General features: G+C 43.9%; 1 protein-coding gene and 2 gene segments (V, D, J or C); all 3 read right to left on the bottom strand.

Annotated features, from left to right (window-relative positions):
* Nucleotides 1–9427: 9427 nt before the first annotated feature.
* On the bottom strand, nucleotides 9428–11626 carry LOC111529199 (disintegrin and metalloproteinase domain-containing protein 21-like). Its single transcript, XM_023196092.1, has one exon. The coding sequence runs from the start codon at nucleotides 11624–11626 to the stop codon at nucleotides 9428–9430; it is 2199 nt and encodes a 732-aa protein (XP_023051860.1).
* Nucleotides 11627–16626: 5000 nt separating this feature from the next.
* LOC111529201 lies at nucleotides 16627–17204 on the bottom strand. The segment is given in 2 exon segments: nucleotides 16627–16976; nucleotides 17079–17204. Coding segments are annotated over 2 exon segments (396 nt in total).
* A 4460-nt stretch (nucleotides 17205–21664) lies between these two features.
* On the bottom strand, nucleotides 21665–22275 carry LOC111529198. The segment is given in 2 exon segments: nucleotides 21665–22032; nucleotides 22136–22275. Coding segments are annotated over 2 exon segments (399 nt in total).
* Nucleotides 22276–27573: the final 5298 nt, after the last annotated feature.

A 27573-nucleotide genomic window follows, 5' to 3' on the forward strand; every position in this document is an offset into this window, starting at 1 on the left:
GATTTACATCATTCAGTCCACATTTAAGATACTTGTAGTCCATCCATGTACCTCTCTCAGTATATTCCATTATTTTCTGAGAAAATATAAACTAGACACATAAGATTTGATTAATAAAATATCCCCTCACTGTCATGTCTTTCGGATGTTAGTTTATGTACATGCATGTTTATGTACCTGTTGTACACTTATGTGTTATATATATGTATGTGTGCTTGTATGCATTTATGTTGGCATGTGTTTATGTGTATATACGTATATGTGCACTCAATTATTTTTTAAACATAATGGTCCTCTTAGTGACCAGGCTCAATCCAGGAAATAGCAAATTAGACGGGGATTTAGAGTAAAGAGCAGAATGAGGGGGTCAGTGGATGGAAAATTACTCAGAGAACCATCAAGGGTGGGTGGCTTCTGCTAAACCCACTTAATGAGATTCTTGCTGAAGGCAGGCCATAGTGATCAGATATGAAGTGTAGAGGATAAGGAATTTGATAAGATATGGAGAGTGATCAGATGTCAATGTGGGTCATTCTCTCCAAACTGAATTAGTATGGTTCTTGCTAACTCTTGCACGCACTCTAAGGACAGAAACAGAAGTCCAAAGTCATAGGCCTCATTGAGAAGAGGGCTCAGGTGAATCTGACCAGAGTTTGGTCAAGGAGAGTCTTGAGACCAGCCATCAAACACAGTACAATGCCATTCCTAGCCACTGCAGTGTGTAGACATTATTTTGCTTGTTTGAGGTGTGATTATGTTCACAAGTGTTTAGCATGGAAGGGACACTGGAAGACATGAGACTTAAATTATCCTTTTTTTTGAGAGAGAGAGCTTTGCTTTGTCACTCAGGAGTGCAATGGCACGATCTCAACTCACTGCAACCTCTGTCTCTTGGGTTCAAGTGATTCTCCTGCCTCAGCCTCCCGAGTAGCTGGGATAACAGGTGCCCACCACCATACCTGGCTAATTTTCTTGGCTCACACCTGTAATCCCAGCACTTTGGGAGGTCAATGTGGGTGTATCTCCTGAGATCAGGACACATAAATTATCCAAATGATTCTGTGTTGGGAGCAGCCAGTCTGAGAATCCTGCCATTCTAACTGCCCTACTATGAGGCAAATCATTTGGAAATTCTTTGAACTTGTTTTTGTTCTCTGTTTACGTCCTGCAAGATTGCCAGTTTCTTAGCAAAGCAGTGTCAGTTTAATTTGGAATGAAAGTACCAAATTACCTAATTACCTATTAGCTTAATTACCTAATTACCCATTAGCCTAATTACCCATTTCACATACTAAATTGTGGACCCAGTTGAATTTAGGGAGATTTCAAAAATCACAAACACGTGACATGACATCGAAAGAAATAACCACTTCCGGTGAAAGAATCTAGTCAAATGGTCACAGCATTACCACAAGCTGATCTCAGCCACAGCCTCCACCTCTTTCCACCAACAGCCATACTCACGAAACACACGGGAGGAAACTGAAACAAAATTCTGGTGCTCATGTGTTTCCTTAGCTGTTTTCTCTCTTTCTTTTCTTTTACCACTTTGCTGAAGGGGTGAATGTTATTTCATACTGAAAGCTGAGAGTAACATGTTTGTAATTCTTTTCCATTAAGGAGTATTAATATGAGAGACATATTTAAGGGTATATTGCTGAAGAGGACGTCTGAGTGGACCTCTCACCTTCTCCTTAAATCTCCTAACCTGGTCTTCGTGTACCTGTACGTGTGAGTATGGCGCTGTGTGTAAATTCATGAGATGCTTTAAATCTCATTTGTATGTGGTAGATGGGGAAGAAACTGATCTGCCAAATATGTTGTTAAAGAGGCTTATTTTGAGTCAATATGAGTGACCAGGGCATAGGGTTACACAATCTCAAGAGGTCCTGAGGAAGTGCACCTGAGACGGCTGGGTTTCAGTTGGGTTTTATACACTTTAGGAAGACAGAAATTGCAGGTAGAATCATAAATCAATATGTAGAAGGTGTACATTTTTTCATCCTGGAAAGCTGGGCCATCTCAAAGTGGAGGCTTGCAAGTCATAAGTGGGTTTCAGAGATTCTTTAGTTGACCTTTGGTTGAGAGAATTAAGCTATTGTGTAAAGACTTGATGTTAGTAGAAAGAAATGTCTGAGTTAAGGGGGTTGTGGAGGCATGGGTTCCTGTTATGTAGATGAAGTCTCCTAGGTAGTAGTCCTCAGAGAGAATAGATGACAAATTCTCTTTTCAGGCACTAAAAGATGTCAGGCTCCCGGTTAAGCTATCCTACTTCCTGGATTGGCCCAGAAAAGGAAGCTCTGCCTGCATTACTGGGGGTTCTCTCGAGATGCAAATTTCCTGCACAAAAGACAGCTTTGCAGAGCCATTTTAATCTGTGGGTCCTGTGGCAGCCATCTCAAAATATGTCAAATAAATATATATTGAGGTAAAAATATTTTGATTCACATCAGGGTCTGCTATCTGTCACGTGATGCTATACCAGAGTCAGGTTGGAAAGTAAGCCACATTATATCAGGTTAATAAAAACCCATCTAATGAGATGTTATGGCTTGTAGGTCATGGCTTCTTAGACCTCTCAAATAGGAATTTGGGCAAGATGAAACAAAGGTAAGAGTTTAGTCCTCAGTCTCCACTCTTGGCCAAAGATCATTCCATGAAATGCACATGCAGGGCAACACCAAGCAGGAGGTCCTGTGGTGCTAGAAAAGCCCATTCCTAGGGTTGTTTATTGGTCATTGGTCATTGGTAATGGTAGTTTTTATATCAGTGATGTCAGGTCATGAGGAAAGGACATGACCTGGCCTGATTTAATAGCTGATTGTTTAAGAGGTGAGAGAGTCAGGCATAGGATTCAGTCTGAACAAAACATTCTGGATCAGATCTACTCTGAGGCCACTATAATGTGGGTCTTTGATTGTCTTTTTTCTTTTTCTGTACCTGGCATAGCATTTACAAGAGACATTGAATGATAAAATAGAAAGACTCATCGTAAAAACAGTGAACATTAGGTGTCTAAGAAGTTTAAAGGTAGAATCAAGGGCAGTAAACAACCTCCTAACCAAAAAGTCCCTGCTTGCATCATCATCAGCATCATATTCTTTCATCAGACCTACAGACTGTTTATCTTTCTTATCAATGGGCATTTGAGCCTATGGTAAATCTTACCTGAGGGTTGTAGGACCAACACCAAATCAGAATCCAATAAATTTAAGTTTTATTCTGGCCAGTTGGTCTCCACAGGTAAAGCATCCCAAGGAGAGTGTGAATCTAGTTTGAGCAAATCTGGTCCTCCATGTCTAAATTGTCACAGGACTTGCTTACAATTGACAAATCTATTTTTCCGACTGCTTTTGTATTGCACCATACACTGATATTTAGGACAGAAAAAGGTTTTACTACAGGAGAAGTCATATAATTCCATTGTGCCATTTTGTTGTTCCCCCCAATAAAATGCCTCTTTCCCATATACCGAATGTTATGTCCCATAGTGGTGAATATTAGGGAACAAATTAGAGAGAAATCTGGGTTCCAAGTGGTTTGTGAGCATAACCATTCTCCTTTTCTATTTTTTCAATCTGAGAGAGGAATGGGATGCCTTGTATCTATTACTAGCTAAAATAGCCGCTGGCTTCCCCTGGGGAGTATCCTCATATTATTTCCCAAACTCCCAATGCCTACTAGTTGAACAGCAGAATTCATTTGAGCCTCATTCAGCTTTTGTGCCTGTGCTTTAAGAATATAGAGTCTGAGGTCCCATTTGCCATTGAAAATTTTCCATAAATTTGGAGGACCCTACACCTTCCACGGGTGTTTGGACTGTGCCTTGGCACTAAGGATGGCAGGTCATTGCTTCCGCTTTGTGATCCTCTGCCTCGATCTCAGAGGATTTATGGAAATGACTGGATGTCCAGCCAGAAGTCTGCTCCAGGGGCAAAGCCCTCATGGAGAGTCTCTGCTAGGGCAGCACAGAAGGGAAATGTGAGGTTGGAGCCCCCACACAGAGTCCCCACTGAGGCAATGACGAATGGGGCTGTGAGAAGAGGTCCACCATCCTTCAGACCCTGGAATGGTAGATCCATTAACAGCTTGCACTGTGCACCAGGAAAAGCTGCAGGCACTCAATGAGAGCAGCCAGGAGGGCTGAACTCTGCAAAGCGCATGAGAGTAGCCACAGGATCAGAGCTGCAAAGCCTGCAAAGCCACAGAGTGAGAGCTTCCCAAGGTTGTGGGAGCCCCCACTTTGCATTAGCATGCCCTGAATGTGAGAAATGGAGGCAAAGGAGATTATTTTGGTGCTTTAAGACTTAATGACTGCCTCACTGGATTTTGGGAATGCATGCGACCTGCAGCCCCTTTATTTTGGCCCATTTCTCCTATCTGAAATCGGAGCATTCATCTAATGTCTCTACCCCCATTGTTTCTTGGAAGTAACTGACTTGTTGTTCATTTTACAGGTTCATAGATGGAAGGAACTTGCCTTGTCTCCAATGTGACTTTGGACTTGGACTTTTGAGTTAATGCTGAAATGAGTTAAGATGTTGGGGAGACTGTTGGAAAGGCATGATTGGTTTTGAAACGCAAAGAGGATATGAGATTTGGGAGGGGTTGGGGTGGCGTGATATGGTTTGGCTCTGTGTCTCTACCCAAATGGCACCATTCCTCAGGGTGATCAGCCAGCTACCTGGTGGCAGGTTGGATTATATTGGACCTCTTCCACCCTGGAAAGGGCAGAGGTTTGTCCTCACTGAAATACACACTGACTCCAGATATGGGTTTGCCTATCCTGCATGCAATGCTTCTGCCAAGACTACCATCTGTGGACTCATGGAATGCCTTATCCACTGTCACAGTATTCCACATAGCATTGCCTCTGACCAAGGCACTCCCTTGACGGCTGAAGAAGTGTGGCAGTAGGCTCATGCTCATGGGATTCACTTGTCTTACTATGTTCCCCATCATCCTGAAGCAGCTGGATTGACAGAAAAATGGAATGGCCTTTCGAAGTCACAATTATAATGCCAACTAGGTGACAATACTTTGCAGGGCTGGGGCAAAGCTCTCCAGAAGGCCATGTATGATCTGAATCAGCATCCAATATATGGTCCTGTTTCTCCCACAGCCATAACTCATGGATGCAGGAGTCAAGGGTGGAAGTGGAAGTGGCACCATTCACCATCACCCCTAGTGATCCACTAGCAAATTTTTTGCTTCCTGTTCCCATGACATTACATTCTGTTGGCCTAGGAGTCTTAGTTCTAGTAGGAATAATGCTGCTGTCAGGAGACACAACAACAATTTCATTAAACTGGAAGTTAAGATTGCCACCTGGACACTTTGGGCCCCTCCTACCTTTAAATCAACAGGCTAAGAAGGGAGTTACAGTGTTGGCTGGGTGGCTGACCTGGACTATCAAGATGCAATCAGTCTATTACTCCACAATGGAGGTAAGGAAGAGTATGTACGGATTACAGGAGATCCATTAGGGCGTCTCTTAGCATTACTATGCCCTGTCATTAAGGGCAATGGGAGACTATAACAGCCCAATCCAGGCAGGACATTGAATGGCCCAGACCCTTCAGGAATGAAGGTTTGTGTCACTCCACTAGGAAAAAAACCACGATCTGCTGCGATGCTTGCTGAAGGCAAAGGAAATACAGAATGGGTAGTAGAAAAAGGTGGTCATCCATACCAGCTACAACCACATGATCAGTTGCAGAAATGAGGACTGTAATTGTCATCAGTATTTCCTTCTTTTGTTAAAAACATGTTTGTGCATATATATACACTTGTACTTAGAAAATTCCTTCACTTTATTTCTTTTTTCCTTTATCATGTGACATAAAATTTATTGACTTCATATCAGCATTTAAGTGTTCTTAACTTTATGTAATAGCATTTGGGTTGGGGATTGGTGAATTTCCAGTTGTACAAAAGATAGTTGTATTACGTTAGGCGTAATTATGACCTTATTATTGTCTTTATTTGAAGATTATGTATGATCTCAGGAGATTTGTGTGGGCTCAAGTTGACAAGGGGTGGACTTGTGATGGTTAATACTGAGTGTCAACTTGATTGGACTGAAGCATGCAAAGGATTGTTCCTGGGTATGTCTGTGAGGCTGTTGCCAAAGGAGATTAACATTTGAGCCAGTGGGCTGGGAAAGGCAGACCCACCCTTAATCGAGGTGAGCACCATCTAATCAGCTGCCAGTGTGGCCAGGATATAAAGCAGGCAAAAAACGTGAAAAGACTAGACTGGCTTAGCCTCCCAGCCTACATCTTTCTTCAGTGCTGGATGCTTCCTGCCCTCAAACATCAGACTTCAAGTTCTTCAGCTTTGGGAACTGGACTGGCTTCCTTGCTCCTCAGCTTGCAGGTGGCCTACTGTGGGACCTTGCAATTGTGTGAGTCTAATATTCCTTAGTAAACTCATATATATATATATAATATTTATAAAACATAAAATATATTATATATAACATATATATTATATATAACATAATATATATTATATAACATATAACATATAATATATATTATATATGTACATATTAGGGTTCTCTAAAGGGTTGGAACTATATATAGGTTCCATAGTCTTTGGTGTACACTAGGTGAAATGAACTTTACAACCTCCTGAAGGGTAACACCCAGACTCTCACCTGAACTCCCTGAAATCCTGTGCCCTGGAGATTGGAGAAACCTTCAAACCAAAGCCAGCGTTAAGTTAGCTCAGTCTTTGATTGAGCATGCAATCTGCCTATACTTGGCTTCCAGGGGTGGGTGAGGGAGAATTCCTGCCTGGAACAAAGTCACATTACAAAGAATCTTCACGATGCTCATGAGACATCTTGGACCTTCCATCAGAAGCACTCAGGACGGCAGGAGACTGAATGTGATGTGCAAACATGGGGATAGGAGGAAGGAAACAGAGAATGGAAGGAGGTGACAGCTGAAAAGGCCTTGTGTTCTCAGATGCCGAGCATGAAATGAAGCATTTATGACGAAGGAAACAGAACAGATGTATGGTACAATATTAAATATACAACAGTAAATTACAGCAGGTGGCTTCACAGCAGCTTAGACACAGCAGAAGAGAAGAGGATGGAATTGGAAGATCGATGCTCAGGACCGATGCAGAGTGAAGCCAAAGACCTGGCAAAGAGGATTTGGGAGTTGCAGACTCTGGGAGTGGACCCATCCCAGAAACAGAGGAGGAGGGGGATGGGGGGAAGAAGGAACGTTTGAAAGTACTCCATAGAGAACCAGGACAGCCCCTCGGGCCAAGCAGCCCATGACCCTTGCAGCCTCGGAGGTCCAGACTCCAGCCTGGCCTCACATGCTGGTTGGTCTTGTCCCTGCCAGGCCAGAACCCTCCTCAGAACCCAGAGCCCCCACGGCTCTCCCTCACCCTATGCCCAGGACATGTCTCCTGTGCACTCTTCCCTGGCCCACAGGTGGGAGTTTATACCTGCTCGGGCGGCCTCGGCATCCACACCAACAACCTGGTAGCAGTTGTCCTGCTCCCTCCACCCGGCACAGCTCGGGTCTCCCACAGTGCAGGCCCCGTGGTTAGGAGTGATTAGAACACAAGGAGGGCAGCTCAAGACAACAGGTGCTGAGACATGAAGATTTTGAGGATTTAAGTGCTGATGCCCTTGGAAGACCATTTCCATGTGGTTAATCGTGGTTTCTCTTGGTGAACTGTTGGCTTGTGTTTTTGATATTGTTGTTGCTCTAAATAGTGTTTACCTGACTTCAACATGAGCTCGATTGGTCATGTTCTTTGTTAAAATATGTGTCATTCTAAAAGTTCACACGGCATTAGATTTTTTACTCAAACTACCTATAATATTTCTCCAACAGAATGCACATTTGCCTTCCTTCCCCGCATACCTCCGCCCCCTGCCCTGAGCAGTGTCCCTGCCGGTTCCATCTGTTCAGGGGGTGGGGCAGGGGACACAGGACACAGGCCCTGACACGAGGTGGGGCCACGCCAAACTTTGTGGTCTTGCAAGGGCACCGAGTGGGTGGGCCCTGGAGAGAGGGGAGGTCATTCCCCCCGGGGAACCCCCCAGGCCACAGGGGAGAGGTCAGCTGATGTGTGAGGTGGGGGCGGAGATGCATAATGGGTGGGACGGGCCTGCTGCTCTATCAGGAAAACCCCTCACACCCGAAGGGCACACAGCAGGAGGGCATCGTATTCCCTGACCTCACAGGTAACTGTCCGTTAGCATTCACCCACAAAATAATAAAATACACTGAGAGGGGCACAGGAATGGATTGCTCGCATCTTTTATGTCGGCTGAATGGAGGAAATTTCTAAGCAGGTTGAGAGAAAGGATATCAAGCTGTGTTTGGAGAAAGGGGTGGGAATTCTAAACAGTGTTATGGAAGCAGGGCAGCTAGAATCACAGGTGTATTCAGAAGAATGCTAGTTCTCAGTACTACTCTAGAATATCAGCGGTTTCTGTGGAAGGTATGGGAAGTGTGATTTCTTCCGTTTGTGGGCTTTGCGTTTGACATTCTCTGTGACATATCTACACTGCATTTTAAAAGTCAATATTATTGTGAATTTTAATTTAAAATAAAATGTTATTTCATTCAGTTCTTTATACATTTAACTTTCATTTTCCTTCACAATAACTTAGCAACACAACTAGCCCTGTTTTCACCCAGACCCAGACCAGCCTGTGCTGCTACAAGCCTGGTTTCTCTTCCTCATCATGACTTACTCAGCTTCCCTTCCCGTTTCAGTTCAAGGAAATGTGGGGCGGGAAGGGAGGGGCAGCTGCCACTCACACAGCTCACACTGAATGCCAGAGAGCTTGCCCCGCACGTCCGCCTGTTTTTCTAGTTGAATTTCACTGCATACAGCAATCAACCTCAGGAATTCATTTTCCCACATACAGGAAGCTCGGCCCCAGGTAGGGGGATTTGCTTGGTGGGGAATTTAAACCCAGGTCCCTCTCACTGCAAATCCCACAGCATCCCCATGAGGAAGAGACAGGGAACAGGGAGTAGCCCTGGGTCATCCTAAACTGACTTCAGGCTCAGAGAAGGACAGATTACCTGGGGAATGAGGAAGCTCATTGCTCTGGAGCTCACTTCTGGAGAAATGTCATAAATGGGCCCTGTAAGGAGCTGGTGGCAACTTCTGTTACTTCTGGGACCAGCAACCTCAGGTCAAGAGCCAGATGCTCACTCAGGTCTCTCCAGGCCAGAGGCTCTGGCCAAGTTTGGGCTCCCAGCGGAGTCTAAGAAAATGTGGAGGGCACCAATGTGTGTTTATGAAGATTTATTTCAGAGTGAGCATCATTTCAAGAAATGTGGACTTGAGCTTTGCCATCCCTTCCCCTGATCCTGTTCCATAGATTTTGCTGTTATATTCTCTGTATCTTTACCAGGGTTGGGAGGCTGAATTTGTCTTATTCTGGGTCAGTAGCTGTTACTTCCTTAACGGCGGTGGTTTTGATAGTTCGCACATTTGTGGCCGTCCCAAAGAGCAGTGCAATTATGAAGGTGTAAATACGACCAAAGACCACTCTCAGATATATCACTGACTGATGACTTTGTTTGACCAAACGTGTTCTTCTTGGAGGTGGCCCACTGTCAACACTCCCACCAACACCTCTTCTTAGGCACCGTGGAGGATCCCAGCCTATATGGCAATGGCAGTTCCTTCTGTTGTTGCAGACCCCTTTGTGACTGCACTTCTGAGGGTAACAGTCATAGTTCAGTGAAGTGATAGTCACATTACACTGGGCGTTATTACAGACCATTCCACGAAAACAAGGAGTGCCGTCTATCACACGCCCAACATCAGTTGTGCCTGTTGCACGGTGTTCATCCAATCCAAAACACTGAAACCCTCTTCTTATTGAGTGATGGAATGAAACATGTTCCTGCAGCCGGGGAAGATGGGTCACGTTGGTACACTGCAGTCTTCCACAAAACTTATCTATTCCTACACAAGCCTCGTAGCTGAGAGCTGTTCGTTCTCGAGTACAATGTCCAAATCGGTGACTTTCAAGATTGATGTCATAGCAGTCCTCAGGAGCATCCTTAGCACCGACACCAAAGATCGCCTTGCAGAGCACATTGCGGTCAGTGCAGTTCCCATGATAGCAGTAGCCTTCTTCAGTGCACGGGGTTCCATCTTGCAAATAAACGTTTGAGGGGCATGTAAAGGTGGTCCCATGACAGTACTCTGGAAGGTCACATATATTTTGGATAGGTCTGCAGAGAGTCCCTTGTGCGGAGAAGCTGCAGTTTGTACAGCAGTCTCCTAGATGACAGATGCTCCCCGGTGTGAAGCGACAGTCACTTCGGCAGCAACGACTGGCATAACACTGCTTGAAGGAGCCACAGTCACATTCCTCCCTCCCTTCCACGACGAGGTTTCCACAGCGAATCGTTGTCACGGTTTCGTTATACACTGAAGCAAGTGCTTCGAAAACGCACCGGGCTGAATTCACAAAACAATTTTGTGCATGTCCATAAGAACAGTTGCTGAACGCATCTGTTATCCCAGGATATCGCTGCATAATGCAGAAGGCCCTTCTCTGACATGTGCAGTAGTTGTCATCATACTCCACACCCATACTTCTCATCAGTGTCTGGGTTGTTATGACGGCTACCAATAAATAATGTCTGCCTAGAGTACCAATGTGTAACAGGCCTAAATGTGTACAGAAGCCATACCTTTGTGGTTCATAGGTAGATTCATGTGGCGCTTCTTTAATAAGTAGTGTGGATGAATGAACACGAAAAGTATCAAAAAAGGTTCTTTTAAAATAGGTAAACATCGCACTCTGAACTTGATATTGATTCACAGGAGCTGGGTCACGAACATTATATATGGTCAAAAGATAAATATAGTACCGCAGATCAATATTTTGAACAATGCTGTCAATGACACTGAACATCTGGACCAGCTCTTTGGAACAAGTTGTAATATTGCCATATATACGATAATACGAGTTGGAACATTGAACGTGGCCTTTTATATTACCTCTATGAGAACTGTACAGCGACGGAGATAACCTGGGATTCATGCCGTCATTTGCTTCAGAGAACAGGGGGGCTGTCTCCTCATTGTCACCATCTCTAAATGTGGGCCCCGTTGCGTTGGGCTCGGCCACTATCTGAGAAACAACATGTTCAAACCTGCGGGAATCCTGGAGGGGTTTGATTTCGTAGGCAAGGTCGTCCAGCTTCATGATGCCTCTGAGGCCCCCATAGCACGTGTCGACGGTGACCATGGACAGAGGCACCTCCTCCAGGTAGCCGAGGTAGTAGCAGTCTGGAGGGATGTAGGGGTCATCCACCTGCAGGGCTCCTTGGTCATCCTGAGTTGTCACCAGCAGATGTCTGGGCCAAAGAAGGTGTTTTCTCCGCATGTGAACGACGTGTCTTTGACCCCCAAAACGCAGGCTGTAGGACAGCCAGCCGGGAAACTGAAGGCCTTTGCCACGGTGCGTCTCCTTCCTGGGAATCACCACCTCGGAGGATGCGTAGTGCCACAAGGGACGGCCTTGAGAACACCAGACTGGAGCCAGGAGTGCCCAGAGCCCCAGCAGCAAGACGGGGGCCCTAAGGGTGACTGGCGCCTCTGCTGGCCTCATGTCCCAGCCCAGGGATAGTCATCCAAAGAGAATGGGAAAGGAAAGGCCTGTCCTTGGGGAAGCCAGGCCCCAACCAGCTGTGGTGGCTGCTTCCCTCCCAGGGAGACCCTGACAGAGAACAAAGGACCTCCCCGCAGGATCCTGCACCACACCCTGGGGGCACCTGGACTCCTGGAGGGAACGAGGTAACAGTCCCAGGGCGGGGCAGGGGGTGGGCCTGGACAGGATGGCAGCTGGTGCTGCACACAGGATGAGGCTGAGGGTCCTGGCTGTGAGGATTCATCTGGAAGGGGAAAGGGAGAGGGAAGCAGGGCTCTGTCTCTTTTACCACCGTCAATCTTTTCTGTTGCTTTCTGAATCTGCAAAATACAATGGTGTGTTCAGTGCCCTTGCATCAGGTGTGTTATTCTCGGTCGCTCTGTGGGTTCGTACTGCCCCTTTCTGTGGGTCACATTGCTTACTCCGTTGCCATGTGGAGGTGGACACTGCCAATACTTTCCTTGCGGACTGAATGTTTTTCTCGTTTTCGTAAGTACCCATGTCTTATTCTTTTTGTTGTTGTTTCGTTTTGTTTTGGTTTTGAAGTTTGGTTTGAAGTTACCAGATTGTGAAAGGAAAATACCTTGGGCCCTGCTGAGCTGGGAACCACTCAGGGCAAGTCTGCCTCCCAGTCTATTTAAAGCTGTCCCTGTGGTCACAGAGATAGATCAGAAACTCAAAAGAATGCAACCCTCTGTCTCTCACCTACCTGTGAACTGGAAGCCCTAAGTGGGGAGGACTTGCTTTGAGTTGTCTGAGCCTTTCTGGGTGGAACTAATGTCCTTCGTACTTATATTCATTGATGTCTCATGTCTCCCTGAAATGCTAAATCTAGCTGTGCCCGACCACCCTGGGCCATTGTCATCAGGACTTCCTGAGGCCGTGTCACAGGCGTGTCCTCAACCCTGGCAAAGGAAACTTGCTAAATTCACTGAGATCTGTCTCAGAGTTCCTGGGTTCACAAGATCAACAGTTCAAATCGGGTAACTCTTTCTTCTGTGCTGTGTAAAACCCTCGTGAATTGTGATACTTTTTCCTTAGTCCATCTATTGGGGGCAGACGCTATTCCTGACCCCATGAGAGCCCCAGGTGCTGTCCCTCCAATGCTTCTGTGTCATTCTCTCCTGGTCTTTGGTCATTTCTTCAGATGCACGAGCCGATCAGTTCTCAGGGAAGGACACAGGGGGCCCTCTGTGGGTGTCTCATGTCTGAGAACAAATATTTCGCATGTTTCTCCCATACTGAGTCCTTTGTGTTCAGTCCTGATTACCAAATGGAAATCCCTGGGCATCCCAGGGCTATGGGTCTTCTCTCAGAGCTGCAGGATCAAGTCTAGGCTTGTTTTCACCAGGAGAGAGAGGGCCCTGTTTTCCTGCCTTCTCCTCCATAGCGAGCTGCGATGTGGGATGCCTGAGGAGAGGGCAGAGCCCAGAGCAGATGTGAGACTCCTGGAGGAGTTGAGTGGCAATGGCAGCATTTGGGAAAATATGATGACTTATAATATGACTGTGCCATGAAACTCACTTGGCAATTATTATTATTCACACATGTGGACAAATTCAAATACACTGCTTTAAGCAAACTTTAAGAGATACAAACAGAGAAATAGAAAACAATATAAAAATAAGAGAGGACCTTAATACCTCACTTACAACAATGTATAGCAAATCCAGAAAGAAAATTCTGAAGCCTCCGAACTTGAACAACACTATTCAACAAATTCACCTAAAAGACAGTTATGGAACCTTCGAACCAAGAGCCACGTAATACACACTCTTCTCTAACACGCATTGAGCATTGTCCACGGTAGGTTGTATGTCACATCATAAGACGAGCATTAACATTTAAAGAAGTAATCCTAACCCTTCTGTAACTCTTTCAAAAATTTGTGAAGGGTCAACCTTCCAAACTATTTCTGAGGCTACCATTACACTATTACCGTTAATATTACCAGTAATAGACAAAGGCACCACAATAAAATAAAATTATAGATCAATATCATTGGTAGACACAAATTAACTACTCCAAAAATAGTAAACTAAGTCCTAAAGATTTTACAGAAGACCATACACCATGACCCACTCAAATTTATTCTGAGTTGCACAGATGATTCAACATCCTCCATCAATCAATTTGGTACACCACATTAAAAAGTAAAGAAAAAGTATTTCAGTAACATTTCAAGAGACATAGAAAAAACATTTGAAAAAATTCAGGGTTTCATTATAAAACTTCTGAACAAAGTAGGAAGGCAGCAAAACAACTTGTACATAATAAAATCCATTTAAAAAAGTCACAGCTACTCTGAAAGATTAGAATATTTTGTTCTAATATCTGAAACAAGGCAAGAATACAGCTTGAAGTATTACACTTCCAGGCCCCAAAATTTATTGCTCACTTAGAGTAATAAATCAGAATGGTATTGGCATAAATGCATGCAGAGAGCTTAGACATAAACCCACATATTGATGGCCAGCTGTTTCTCAGCATGAGAACCAGCGATATATAACGTCTAAATTATAGTGTCTTCCAAAGAGCATGTTATGAAAACTGGATTTTCACATGCAAAGAATTAAGAATTTTAAGTTAGAATAAACACAAAAATTAACTCTAAATTCATTAAATATTTAAATGTAATAAGCATAATTGTAAACCCCACTCCTAAAACAAATAGCAATCTTTTTCTGGATTTTGCATTCAAAACACATATAAAAAAAGCAGAATTGAGTAAGTGGGACCAGATTTTACAAAAGATTCTGCAAAGCAACGAAATAATTCCAACTTACAGAATTTGATAGTACACCACGTATCTGAAAAAGTGTTAATATCCAATATATAAATAAAACTTCCATAACTCAATAGCAAAAATAAAAATAGCCTGTTTTTAAAATAATCAGTTTTACACCTTTAACAGTATAAGAACCTAGAACTCAGGTTAAATGTTTTTCTCCATGGCTAACGGTCTGTCTTATGGTGTACTTGGCTGGACAATACTTTGTATTGATTTGACAAAACACTAATCCAGGTGGTGTTGTGAATTTTTTAGCAGAGGTTATTAGAACCATAATCAGTTGACTCTGTGTTAGGCAGATTATCATTGCTAATCTGCTTGGCCCTGATTCCATCAGGGCAGAGGTGGAGAAGGTCAAACTCCATGGTGATTAAGCAGCTTCAGCTGTTTCTGAGACTTCCAGCCTGCACTTACTGCTGGCCGGCCCTGAGGATATTGGATGTTTCCAGTCATCCTCCAAAATCGTCATCCCCTACATCTCACAGGAAAGTGGCATGTCCCACTGCAGCTTGTCACACCTAAATTTCAGACAGAGAAAGACTCTCCAAAATCAAATGATATTTATTTGAAAATGGGCATCGCAAGGGGAATATGCATGGGCACATTTAAGGAGGTAAATGAAGACACGGGTTTTAAAGGATAACTGAGGAGGTTTACCTGAGCTGTTTTCAGACAATTATCCTGGGCTAGAAGAATCAATAACAAGGGTGGAATCAGTTTAAGGTTGGACAGGGAGTGGTAGGGTAGATATCCCCACAATATTAATACTTTTATTGTTGTGGCAGCCTTAGTCTTTGTTCAAGGTTGTAGTTGTGCAGATGATTTGTGTGTGTGTGTGTGAGATTGAGTCTCACTCTATCACTCAGGCTGGAGCGCAATGGCACAATCTCAGCTCACTACAACATCCGCCTCCAGGGTTCAAGCGACTCTCCTGTCTCAGCCTCCCATGTAGCTGGGACTACAGGCATTTGCCACCACGCCAGGCTAATTTTTTTTTTTTTTTTTTTGGTAGAGATGGGGTTTCACCATCTTGAGCAGACTGGTCTCCAACTCCTGACTTCAGGTGATCTGCCCACCTTGGCCTCCCAAAGTGCTGGGATTACAGGCATGAGCCACTGTGCCCAGCTGTGCAGAGTATTTTTATGGTAGTTCTTGTTGTCAGGGATACGTTCATGAGAACCCGCCATTCATGACCTTCTCCGGCTTCACCTGTAAAGATTATAACACAAGTGGCTCCATTTTGATTCTGACAACTTTCACATCCTCTTCCTCACACCACTAGTGAAGAACGTTACTGTGTGAAGATTTTTCAGAACAGGATCAGAAACACACCCGTATCCCGCAGTAACCAAACAAGCTTGTCCCCTTCAGTCCCCACTGGCAACTTGCATTTCCAGATGAGTCTCCAGGCAACACAGTGGAGGGTCCTGAGTGACGAGGAACAAAGAAAGTCCCACCAGCCTCTCCCGCATGACTGCGGCAGCCACAGCCTGAGACCCACCTGAGCTCCAGGAAAGGGCTTGAGGCCTGGAATTTTGACCACAGGGAAAATATCTTCCTTTTCCAGAAAGCAGGAAAAGCAAATGGAAAAATGAGAACAACAACTAGAAAAGAAAGTAAATGAATTAGGAATAAAAGAAGCACCAGATCAGTGTTGATCTGATTTGCTTACTTCAGTGTCAGGAGAAGGGTCAGACGTGAAACCTTTGAGGTTCTAAATGACACTGGCCCTGGCCCAGCCTCTACCATCTGTGATCAGGATCCGTAAAGACTGTTCTAGTCAGGGAACCTCACTGAGGTCCCTGTCCTGGGTCTGACTGGAGAAGACTCACTAGGAAGCCCCGAGCTTACTCAGGATTCTGATGGTGGTGACTATGTTTGAGGACTTTGCATCCCTGTAAGCACCAATCTGCATTTTGTGCCGGTGAGAATAGCTCCTTATATTAAACTAATCTCTCTCAAATACTTAGAGAAGACATTGTTAGGCACAGAATCCTAAACTTAGAGAGGTTCCCTTGGGAAACTGTGAGAAGTAGAGGAAGTTCCACATCCTGACAGGAAATCAGCCTCCATCTGCACCTGCCTCTGGGGCTGACTCTGATCGGTGGGTCCCGAGCGCCCCCTGCCGCTGATTTCCCCCGCGTCCCTGCAGGGAGGTTTGTGTCTGGGCTCAGGGAGGTTTGTGTCTGGGCTCACACCGACTTCCCCTCACTGTGTCTCTCGCACAGTAATACACAGCCGTGTCCTCGGCTCTCAGGCTGTTCATTTGCAGGGAGAGCGTATTCTTTGAGTTGTCTCTGGAGATGGTGAATCGGCCCTTCACGGAGTCTGCGTAGTATGTGCTACACCCACTGGTAATAGCTGAGACCCACTCCAGCCCCTTCCCTGGAGCCTGGCGGAGCCAGCCCATGCCATAGCTACTGAAGGTGAATCCAGAGGCTGCGCAGGAGAGTCTCAGGGACCCCCCAGGCTGGACCAAGCCTCCTCCAGACTCCACCAGCTGATCCTCACACTGGACACCTGCAAACACAGAGACACTGGTCAGAAACTGCCACACATAATCCACTGTTCCTCTCATTCATGTCCACTCACAGTCAATCTCTCTAGTTCTCCATGAATCACCTTGTAAAATAGCAACAAGGAAAACCCAGCTCAGCCCAGACTCCATGGTGAGTCCTCTGTGTTCAGTCCTGATCACCAAATGAAAACACCTGAAAATCCCAGGTCTGGGTCTCCTCTCCCAGAGCTGCAGGGTCAGGGCTGGGCTGGTTTTCATCAGCAGAGGGAGGGCCCTATTTGCGTGTCCCCCACCATATAGCAAGCTCTGGGGTGGGACATCTGAGGAGAGGCCGGGCTCATTGCAGATGAAGTGACCTGGGGGAGACTGGTAGTAATTCCATCACTCAGGAAAATACAATTTTATATTATGTGATTGTACCTAAGCGTTTAGCTCTCATAATCCGATTTTATGTTTACATATTTACACAATATGTACAATGCAGCTTTCAATGTTATATTATACAGAAGATAATTTACATAGAGAACACAGCAGTTGTGCAGTGTGTCTAAGATTACACATCTAAAAAAATTTAATCCTATTGTCTGGGCCTGTGCTCTAACTACCGGAGGAGCGGCTCCCCTGAGACAACTCCAGGGCAGCGTGGACCAGGCCTAGTGAAGACTGCAGGATTCCCCATCTGCTATGACAACTTTCTGTAATTTACCTAAACATGCAGAGAGAACCACGGTTCATGTGTGTGTATTTTCAGAAGTCAGTCATGTTGCTTCTGTCAATATCAGTTTTTTCATTGCTCCATTTTAGCAAAACTATTCATTTCTTTCTTTGTTATTGCTTTATTCTAGTATAATAAATAAATAATTAATTCAAATTTATAGTGAATGATTTGAAAAATGTAGACCTATGTTTGCAACAATTCACTCAGCAATTCAATTAAGTCTTGAATAATTAAATTAATCCCTAAATCTTTTCTTATTCCTCTCCAATTTAACTCACATCCCCATTATTCCCAATACCATATTCTCAGAAAAATTTAAATCTTCTTCATATTAATTTTTAATAGTGGCATCTTCTAAAATTTCTACAAGTGAATCATATAAAATTTACTCTTAATTCCTTAGTTTCTTTCACTCAGCACAATTCCTTGAGAATTTAGCCACTTTTTTTTTATGATTGAGGCATGCCTTGATTTCAAGCTGTATTAGATTCCAGTACATAAATATATGCCAAACTATGTAGTTGTTCACCAGTAACAAAAGGTGATTTGTTTTCTCAGTTAATGGATTTTATAGAGAAAAGCAGCTCCTCAGCAAGGGAATGTAAAAAATGAGTAAACTATGATATTATCCTGATCTCATTAACAACAAACATGAAAAACTACAAATAAAGAAAAAACATTCAACATATCTGAGTTGATACCATAGAGGAAAAAAAAAAACTCTGAAATCTGAGGAGAGGAGCCTGCAGAGAGAACCATATATTAGTGTAGCTGAGGCGGATACCACGGGATGGTATTTAAGATAGGAGCAGGCTGACATGGAAATATTCAGAGAGTTGCTCGACGACACACGTGCTCATGCTGTTAGACTGTGAAGCTCCTAGTGCTTGCGGGCTTTTCCTACAGAATTGTTATTAATTATTTTTTCTGCACTTTATGCAAATGATCAGGCCAACCATAAGACTGAAGTTTATTTTGAAAACAACTCAGACCTATAATGATTACATTCTGACAAAAATCAGAACTGGAGAGAGAAAAGTTATGTTTCAAAACATCATACACTTGTCTTTAAATTCTAATCTCTTCAATTGCTTTAAGTATGTGCCTCCATTTTAGACTAACTCTGCCTATTCCTGTGAACCAACTAATGATCTACGGCTGCAGCTCAGAAGAAACAAAGGGATGGGGAATATAAACATCTGTATCAACATTTTAGTTCTGAGCAACTATCCTGCAAATCATGCCAGGTGATGGGAATAAACAGGGTGCCCCTAATCCAGAGGTATCTTTGAGAAAATAAGTGCAAGGGAGCTAACAACAACCCAGCCCCATGCCCAAATCTCAGCAGGCGTTAACTACAGCCCAGTTATCTGGGCATGTCAGCAGCCTTGGAATTTTTTTTCAAGCTGTCCTTACCACCTTGTTTGGTTTTGATACATGTGTTCTAATAACCCGGTTTGTCTCTTCTTACTTTCAGGCCATCCAACTCCAAATGGTCATGCTGTGCAGGAAGCATGGTGCCAGCATCTTGGTGAGGACCTCAGAAAGCTTACAATCATGCAGGAAGGCAAAGGGGCAGCAGACACACTACATAATTAGAGCAGGTACAAGAGAAGAGATGGGGAAAGTATTTTAAAGAACTAGATTTCACTTGAACTCAGTTAGCACAAACTCAATTGTCACCAAGTGTGCTGCATAAAGTCATTTATGAGGGATCTGCCTTCATGACCCAATACCTCTCACCAGACCCCACCTTCAGCATTGGCAATTACATTCGTAATGATTCATAAGCAGAGCCATTTCTGGGAGTCATGGATTTCCCCTGAGAGGTAGCACTCACTTGCACAAGACTCAATTATATCTTGCAGCTTCCTTGCACAGCACACACAGCACAGAAATATAGGAACCTTCCACTCAGTTCACCCTTCCTCTCTCCTTCACTCAGAGACAGGCTTCCCTCCTATACGATCAACTTCCCAGCTTCATTCCACTCCCTCTGCATTTTCTCTCAAAGGGGTGGATGTACTTCTTCTAAAAATTCAGGGAAACTTCATTCCATCTTGGAGGTTTCTGCTTAGAAAACCAATAATAACACAAATGTTACCTGAAAGGGGTCCCAATTCGGGGTGAATCCGCAGAGTAAAATGAAAGCGAGTTTATTAGGAAAGTAAAAGAAGAAAGAATGGCTACTCCACAGGCAGAGCAGTGGCATGGGCTGCTGGTTGTCCATTTTCATGGTTATTTCTTGATTATATGTTAAACACGGGACGGATTATTCATGAATCCCCCAGAAGTTCCCAAAGCGGAGTATTTCTCCCCTTTTTTAGACCATCTAGAGAAACTTCCTGATGTTGCCATGGCATTTGTAAACTGTCATGGCGCTGGGGGGAGTGTCTTTTAGCTTGTTATTATAATTAGCGTAAAATGAGCAGTGAGGACAAACAGAGGTCACTTTTGTCACCATCTTGGTTTTGGTGGGCTTTGACCAGCTTCTTTACTGTAACCTTCATCAGTAAGGTCTTTATGACCTGGATCTTGTGCAGACCTCCTATCTCATCCTGTGACTAAGAACGCCTTAGCTTACAGGGAATGTAGCCCAGCAGGTCTCATTCTTATTTTTCCCAGCCCCTATTCAAGATGAAGTTGTTCTAGTTCCAAAGCCTCCGATACAAACAATGTAGTGAAATATTTATAATATGAGCATCATTATATTCCCAAATAGAAAATAAAATATCATAATGGCAACAAACAATGTTTTGTGTCACCTTGACTAGACCACTGTCTCATCCACTAAATCACACACTAACCGAGGTGCTGCTCCCATGGCAAAATACAGGGGTTAGTAGAGCCTGCCATTATTCTTTCCTAAGTCACGAAGACTGTTCTAAATAATCGAGGTGGGGCTGATTCAGTCAGAGCATAACAGAAGACGATGGGACTCCATGGTGGATGGCAGATGCAGGTCTTCCCAGGAATTCCAGCCTGCCTTTCCCGATGACCAGCAGTATTGACCTTAGGCTGCCTAGCCAGACCCTACAATTACTATTATCCAGAGCTCACAGCACCATGGAGTGTCCATCCTCAGCACTCCTCAAAGTCACAGGTGAGAGTCCAAACTCTGTGACAGTGTGAGAAGCACAAGATCAGCTCTACATCAGTATCCCATTGGAGAAAACTAGGATTATTCCCTTCATGACTAAGGTCCGCTTCATTTTCCAAACTTCTCCATTCACAGAAGACAGCAGGAGAGTCCAGGCAACGGTGAGTGAGAAAGTCCCCTCAGCCTACCCAGGTCCTGCAGACCTGAGCCCTGGGATTGTGACTACAGAAAACACATACTCAGTTTTCAGGGAAGAGAAGAAGAAAGGGAACTGTGAGAATCAGGTCTACAGGGAAGGAAGATGGATTAGCAGAAAGAGGGTCCACTGAATCAGTCTGAGTCAGACAGGCCCAGTTTTACAAGACAAGGGGGAATAGCTGTGAAAACCATGTGGTTTTAAGGACCCCGATCCTGGGCGAGCCTCTCTCTTGGCTCCTATCAGAACTCAAAGCCTGTTCTAAACAGAGATTCCCACGGAGGTCTCTGCCCTGAGTCTAGCTGGAAACACTCCCCAGGTTCCCCTGAGCATCCTCAGGACTTTCATTCTGTTGACCACGAAATAATTATTTCTGCTCCCAAAGTGACACTGTGGGTTCTGTGGAGGTGAGGATGTATCCTACTGTTAAAAAAAAAAAAAAAGAAAAAAGAAAAGAAAACAGAAACAAAAAGGAAGAAAAGTTTTGCGTTTAGAGACATGAACTGTTAGTACAGAATTGTAAATCCGGAGAAGTTCCCTGGGGAAATTTGACAATGAGGCAGCCGCAGACCATGACAGGAAGCCAGCCCTTAGAGGCACCTGCCCCTGCCCTGGAGACAGCCCCGAGCACAGTGTCCCGGGCGCCCCCTGGTGGTCGTGGGGACCCCTGCAGGGAGGTTTGTGTCTGGGCTCAGGGAGGTTTGTGTCTGGGCTCACACTGACCTCCCCTCACTGTGTCTCTCGTACAGTAATACACGGCCGTGTCCTCGGCACTCAGGCTGCTCATTTGCAGATACAGGGAGTTCTTGGAGTTGTCTCTGGAGATGGTGAATCGGCCCTTCACGGAGTCAGCGTAGTATATAGTACCACTAGTACCACTAATATACGAGACCCACTCCAGCCCCTTCCCTGGAGCCTGGCGGACCCAGCTCATGCCGTAACTACTGAAGGTGAATCCAGAGGCTGCACAGGAGAGTTTCAGGGACCCTCCAGGCTGGACCAAGCCTCCCCCAGACTCCACCAGCTGCACGTCACACTGGACACCTGCAAACAAAGAGACATCCTGGTCAGAAACTGCCACACAGATCCAGTGTTTCTCTCACTCACATCCACACACAATCAACCTCTCTACTTTTCCATGAATCACCTTCTAAAATAGCAACAAGGAAAACCCAGCTCAGCCCTAACTCCATGGTGAGTCCTCTGTGCTCAGGGCTGGTCACCAAGTGGAAATGCCTTGGAATCCAGGGCTAAGGCTCTTCTCTCAGAGCTGCAGGGTCAGGGTTCAGTTGGTTTTCATCTGTAGAGGGAGGGCCCTATTTGCATGTCTCCTACTATATAACAAGCTCTAGGTAGGACACTTGAGGAGTAGGCGGTACCCAGATAAGACGACGGTGCCCTGCAGAAGTTTTATGACAATGACGGTATTTGGAAAATACGCTGTCTTATGAAACTGTGCTGTGGTAAACACTTTGCCATGATCACCCGATTTCATTTTTCAATATTAGTGTAAGCTATGTTATGTAGGAGTCAGTATTTTCTCCATTTACGGATGTGGAAGTGAACCCACACATGGAAGGGGCTCTGTGTACATCTAGGAGCTCGTGTCTGGGATTCGCCCTGTGCGCCTCGTCACTGGCTCTGACCGCTCCTTACCCAACTCCAGGACAAAGCTGGATGTGTTAGTGTTTTTGTCAGAACCCACTTTCCATAATAAGAGCACATGTGGTTTTGCTGCACTCCAGCACTTGCCTGAAAATATGGAGAGAACTAGGGTCCAGACACATTAATTTTCAGGTACTTCTGACATTTAACTTATTTTTTCTGTCTTTCTAAGTTTCCATTTGTTTGCTTGTAATACATTTTATGATGCTTAATTGAAAGGTAATATACTTCACACATGTAAAATGTACAATTAATACATATGATGAGACTGTCATCATTATCAAGAAAGTGGACAAGTGAATTCTTCTCAATGTTTCCTCATGTTCTGCTGTATTCCTCCTCCTCTCCCCTTCCCTTCTTCTACCATTTCCCCAGGCAACTACTGATCTTCATTGTGTTACTTTAGATGCATTTTTATTTATCAGAATTTATAAAAATGAAATAACATAGTATATATTCTTATTTGTTTGACTTACTTTACTCAACATAAATACTTAGATATTTTACCTTGTTGTTCTGTGTCTCAGGCATTAATTTATTATAAGTGATAAATTAATTCCAGTGAACACATTTACCATAATTTGTTTTTCTATTAAGCAGTTTAACAATATTTGCACTCTTTTATTACTCTGGGTCTTACTAAAAAATCTTCTACACAGCTTGGAAATGGACATAGATGAATAATATATTTTACTTATTTTTTCAACAACAATATCAACAATAACACATAAACAGAGAAGCTGGAATTTTTCAATTTTTTTTGGAGACTGAGTCTCACTCTGTCACCCATGCTGGAGTGCAATGGCACCACTTGCTAACTCTGCCTCCTGGGTTCAAGCGATTCTCCCTTCTCAGCTCCTGAGTAGCTGGGATTACAGGTCCCCGCCACCATGCTAGGCTAATATTTTTGTATTTTTAGTAGAGACAGGTTTTACCATGTTGGCCAGGCTGGTCTCAAACTCCTGACCTCAGGTGATCAACTCACCTCAGCCTCCCAAAGCGTTAGGATTACAGGTGTGAGCCACTGCAACCAGCCAAATTTTTTTCATAATACTTTAGATACTTGAAGTTTTAACGTAAACATCAAATGTGAAATCTAGGGAGAGACAAGTTGAGACTTGTTGAGAGTAACAAAGCTGGGGTATGAGTTGAATTGAGGCAGCATATGTCATAAAATGTAGGCTGCTACAAGATAAAAACACACTTATACATTGGATTGCTTGAAGTCGAGTGTGGTAAATGTGCTATAGTGTGAATTTCTAAGAGACCACATCCTGAAGAGCTTTCCTATCCTATTGAATCCCTTTCCCCCAGAATGGGGACAGTCAGAGAAATCTTTCGGTCCCAATGTGTCTGTCTAGGAGGGAAAAAGTGCCCACACTTCTGAAAAGCCTTCAGACCCACCCCATTGGAGAACTAAGAAATTAGCCTGCAGGGGCAAGTCACCAAAAGCAGTATCTTAGGGGCACCGCTTAGGAACTGAGATGGGAAAAGGGGTCTTCACCTGAGTTCCATTGAGAACGACCTCCCCTCTCTTTCTTATTTAATCAGAGCCCTGATCTGCAGTTCAAGTCAGCAAATCTGGAAGGTGATAACACCAAAAGAGAACATTGGAGCTGTGGGAGGGAACAACTGGGGAAAACAAGTGGACTCCAACCCGGGGGAAAGAACAAGAACACACAGACGGACATCTCATCGGGAGGAAGTTCAGAAACCCTGGGAAGCTGACGCCCAGACTCAGGGTCACAATATGAACCCAGGAAAGGTCAGAAAATCTCCCTTTATTTTGTTGCTTTCCACCAGTTTCACAATTGTCACTTAAATAACATTTTAATCCACGTAAGAGAGCTGAACATGATTCTCTGGAAGAGGGAACAAGGTGAAGCGGCAAAGCCAAGCAGGAAAGAAAAACAAGGTCTCACTGGAGGATCTGAAGTCTCTGGTGGACACAGAAGAACAGACTTCAACTCGGACGTCCACTGCAAAAGAAAATGTCAAACATAGCTCTGAGAAGATTCACAGACACTCCCACAATAAAGTCCTGGCAAAGACAAAGTGTGATCCAATACAGGCAGAAAATGCATAAAATGAAATAATAGACCAGTAACAACTGTCCATCCCAACACGTGTGGCTATCAACAATTATTATGTACATTAATGAGAAATACCAAAGTTGTAATAAATGAATGATCAGCGTGAGATTTGTAAATGATACAGATATTATAATGATCTAATTAAACAATATATGTAAAGTAGCTCTAATTCATATACAAGAATCTCTCAGAGCAACTGTGCACATAATGCAGAACGAAACAGGCAACTGAAATATGAAAATACTAAGAGGAATCAAACGGAAATGCATAAGAAATCAGAAGCAATGCCGTAGAAACATTGAGCAAGCTTTGGGCACAGTCCTCTGTAGAGCGGGCTCAGCTTTTAAACGAAACCACGCACTTAAAATGTCACTAGAAATTTCACAAAGTAAATGCAAAGAAAAGAAAGTGAAGAAAGAAACTAAACATTAATATCAAAATTATAGTATATGTGTATTTTAAATCTGAGAAGGAGAAATTATAAATACAGAGAAAGTATTTGAAAAAATAATGGCTAATAATTTGCCGCATTTTGTGAAAGACACTGAACTACAGATCCTAGAATCACAGAGAGCCCCAAGCAGAGTAAACACAAACAGATACAGACACACACACCACACATACACCTCGGACATAGTGGTACACAAGAAACAGCTCACACATCACAGACAACACGCACATTTCCTGAACTGTATTCATCCTACTTAGTTGTTGTAAAATTATTTACATTTATAGTAATAAGTAGTAGTCTAAAATTAAAATATATTATTTTATGCCTAAGTCTGTCTATACTTAGCATGTCAAATACACAGTTTGGTGCAAATGAATGTAACTACATTGTTAGTTAATTCGCTATTTCAAAGAAAAATGGTATTTATTCCTGTCCCTGTGTTGAATCATCTGTAATGTATGCCAATGAAATTATTTTTAATTAAAGAGTGTTTTAAGTGGGCATATAATAACTGTTTATACTTATGGGGTACATTGTGACATTTCAATACATGTGTGCCTTGAGGTATGACCAAAATCAGAACCATGAGTCAATTAGTCAGCTCAGACACTAACATTAATTTGTGTTGGTAGCATACAAAGTTCTCTCTTCTGATTACTTGTAAACAGAAAACGTACAATATGTCGTTAGCTGTAATCACCATACTGTGCTGTGGGACACTAGGGCACATCCCTCCTGTCTACCTGTAATTGTGCATTTGTTATCAAACCTCTTCTTATCTCTCAGTTTCCCCCCATTCCCAGCCTCTCATGACCACTACTCTACTATTTACTTCTGGAACACCAACTTCTTAAAAAATTCCATATAACACAGAAACGCCGTATTTACGTGTCTGTGTCTGGCTTGTTTTACTGAAGATAATGGTGTCCAGTTCCATCCATGTTGCTTCAAATGGCAGAATTTCATTGTTAAGGCTGAATAATATTTCATTGTGTAAATATATCATGTTTTATTTATCCGTTCAACTGTTGATGGACACATACGTTGATTTCATATCTTAGCTATTGTTATTAGGGCTACAGTAAACATAGGTGTACAGGTATCTCTCCAATATTACTTTTTTCTTTTAATTATTTAAATAGGTATATGTTCAGCAGTTGGATTGCTGGATTATATGGTAGTTCCACTTCTTCCTTTGATGGCTGTACTAATTCACATTTCCACCAGTGGTCTATAAGAGTTTTCCTTTCTAGGCCGGGCGCGGTGGCTCAAGCCTGTAATCCCAGCACTTTGGGAGGCCGAGACGGGCGGATCACGAGGTCAGGAGATCGAGACCATCCTGGCTAACACGGTGAAACCCCGTCTCTACTAAAAATACAAAACACTAGCCGGGCGAGGTGGTGGGCACCTGTAGTCCCAGCTACTCGGGAGGCTGAGGCAGGAGAATGGCGGGAACCCGGGAGGTGGAGCTTGCAGTGAGCTGAGATCCGGCCGCTGCACCCCAGCCCGGGCGACAGAGCGAGACTCCGTCTCAAAATAAAAAGAGTTTTCCTTTCTAGGCATCCAGGCCAGATTTTGATATTTATTTATTTATTTATTGTCCTTCAGACAACAGACTTTCTAGCCGAGATGAGGGTGAAAAGCCATCTTAGTGTGAATTTGCATTTTCCTGGATATTATCTAGTTATGATCTATTTGCCCTTTGCATGTCTCTCTCTTTTTTTTTTTTTTTTTTTTTTGACAGGAGTTTCACTCTGTCGCCCAGGCTGGAGTGAGTGGTGCGATCTCGGCTCACTGCAACCTCCGCCTCCCAGGTTCAAGCGGTTTTCCTGCCTCAGCCTCCTGAGTAGCTGGGATTACAGATGTGCACCACAACGCCCGGATAATTTTGTATTTCTTTTTTTTTTTTTTGAGGCGGAGTCTCGCTCTGTCTCCTGGGCTGGAGTGCTGTGGTCGGATCTCAGCTCACTGCAAGCTCCGCCCCCCGGGTTCCCGCCATTCTCCTGCCTCAGCCTCCCGAGTGGCTGGGACTACAGGCGCCGCCACTTGTATTTTTTAGTAGAGACGGGGTTTCACCGTGTCAGCCAGGATGGTCTTGATCTCCTGACCTCGTGATCTGAATTTTGTATTTTTAGTAGAGACAGGGTTTCTCTATGTTGGTGAGGCTGGTGTCAAACTCCCGACTTCAGGTGATCCGCCCACCTCGGCCTCCCAAAGTGCTGGGACTACAGGTGTGAGCCACAGCACCCAGGTTTGTCCAGGCTTTTTCGGTCCTTCAGAGAATTGAAGAGTCATCTCCTCACCTGTTCCCACTAATTTTCATATCTGTGTGTGTGACCCTTGAGAATGTCATTGCCATGTCTCTACATAATAGGA

Source organism: Piliocolobus tephrosceles, chromosome 6, assembly GCF_002776525.5.
Source record: "Piliocolobus tephrosceles isolate RC106 chromosome 6, ASM277652v3, whole genome shotgun sequence".
Classification (NCBI taxonomy): domain Eukaryota; kingdom Metazoa; phylum Chordata; class Mammalia; order Primates; family Cercopithecidae; genus Piliocolobus; species Piliocolobus tephrosceles.

What these genes read in the sequence shown, in the direction of transcription:
- LOC111529199 (XM_023196092.1), bottom strand. Translation starts at nt 11,626, where the DNA reads ATGAGGCCAGCAGAGGCGCCAGTCACCCTTAGGGCCCCCGTCTTGCTG.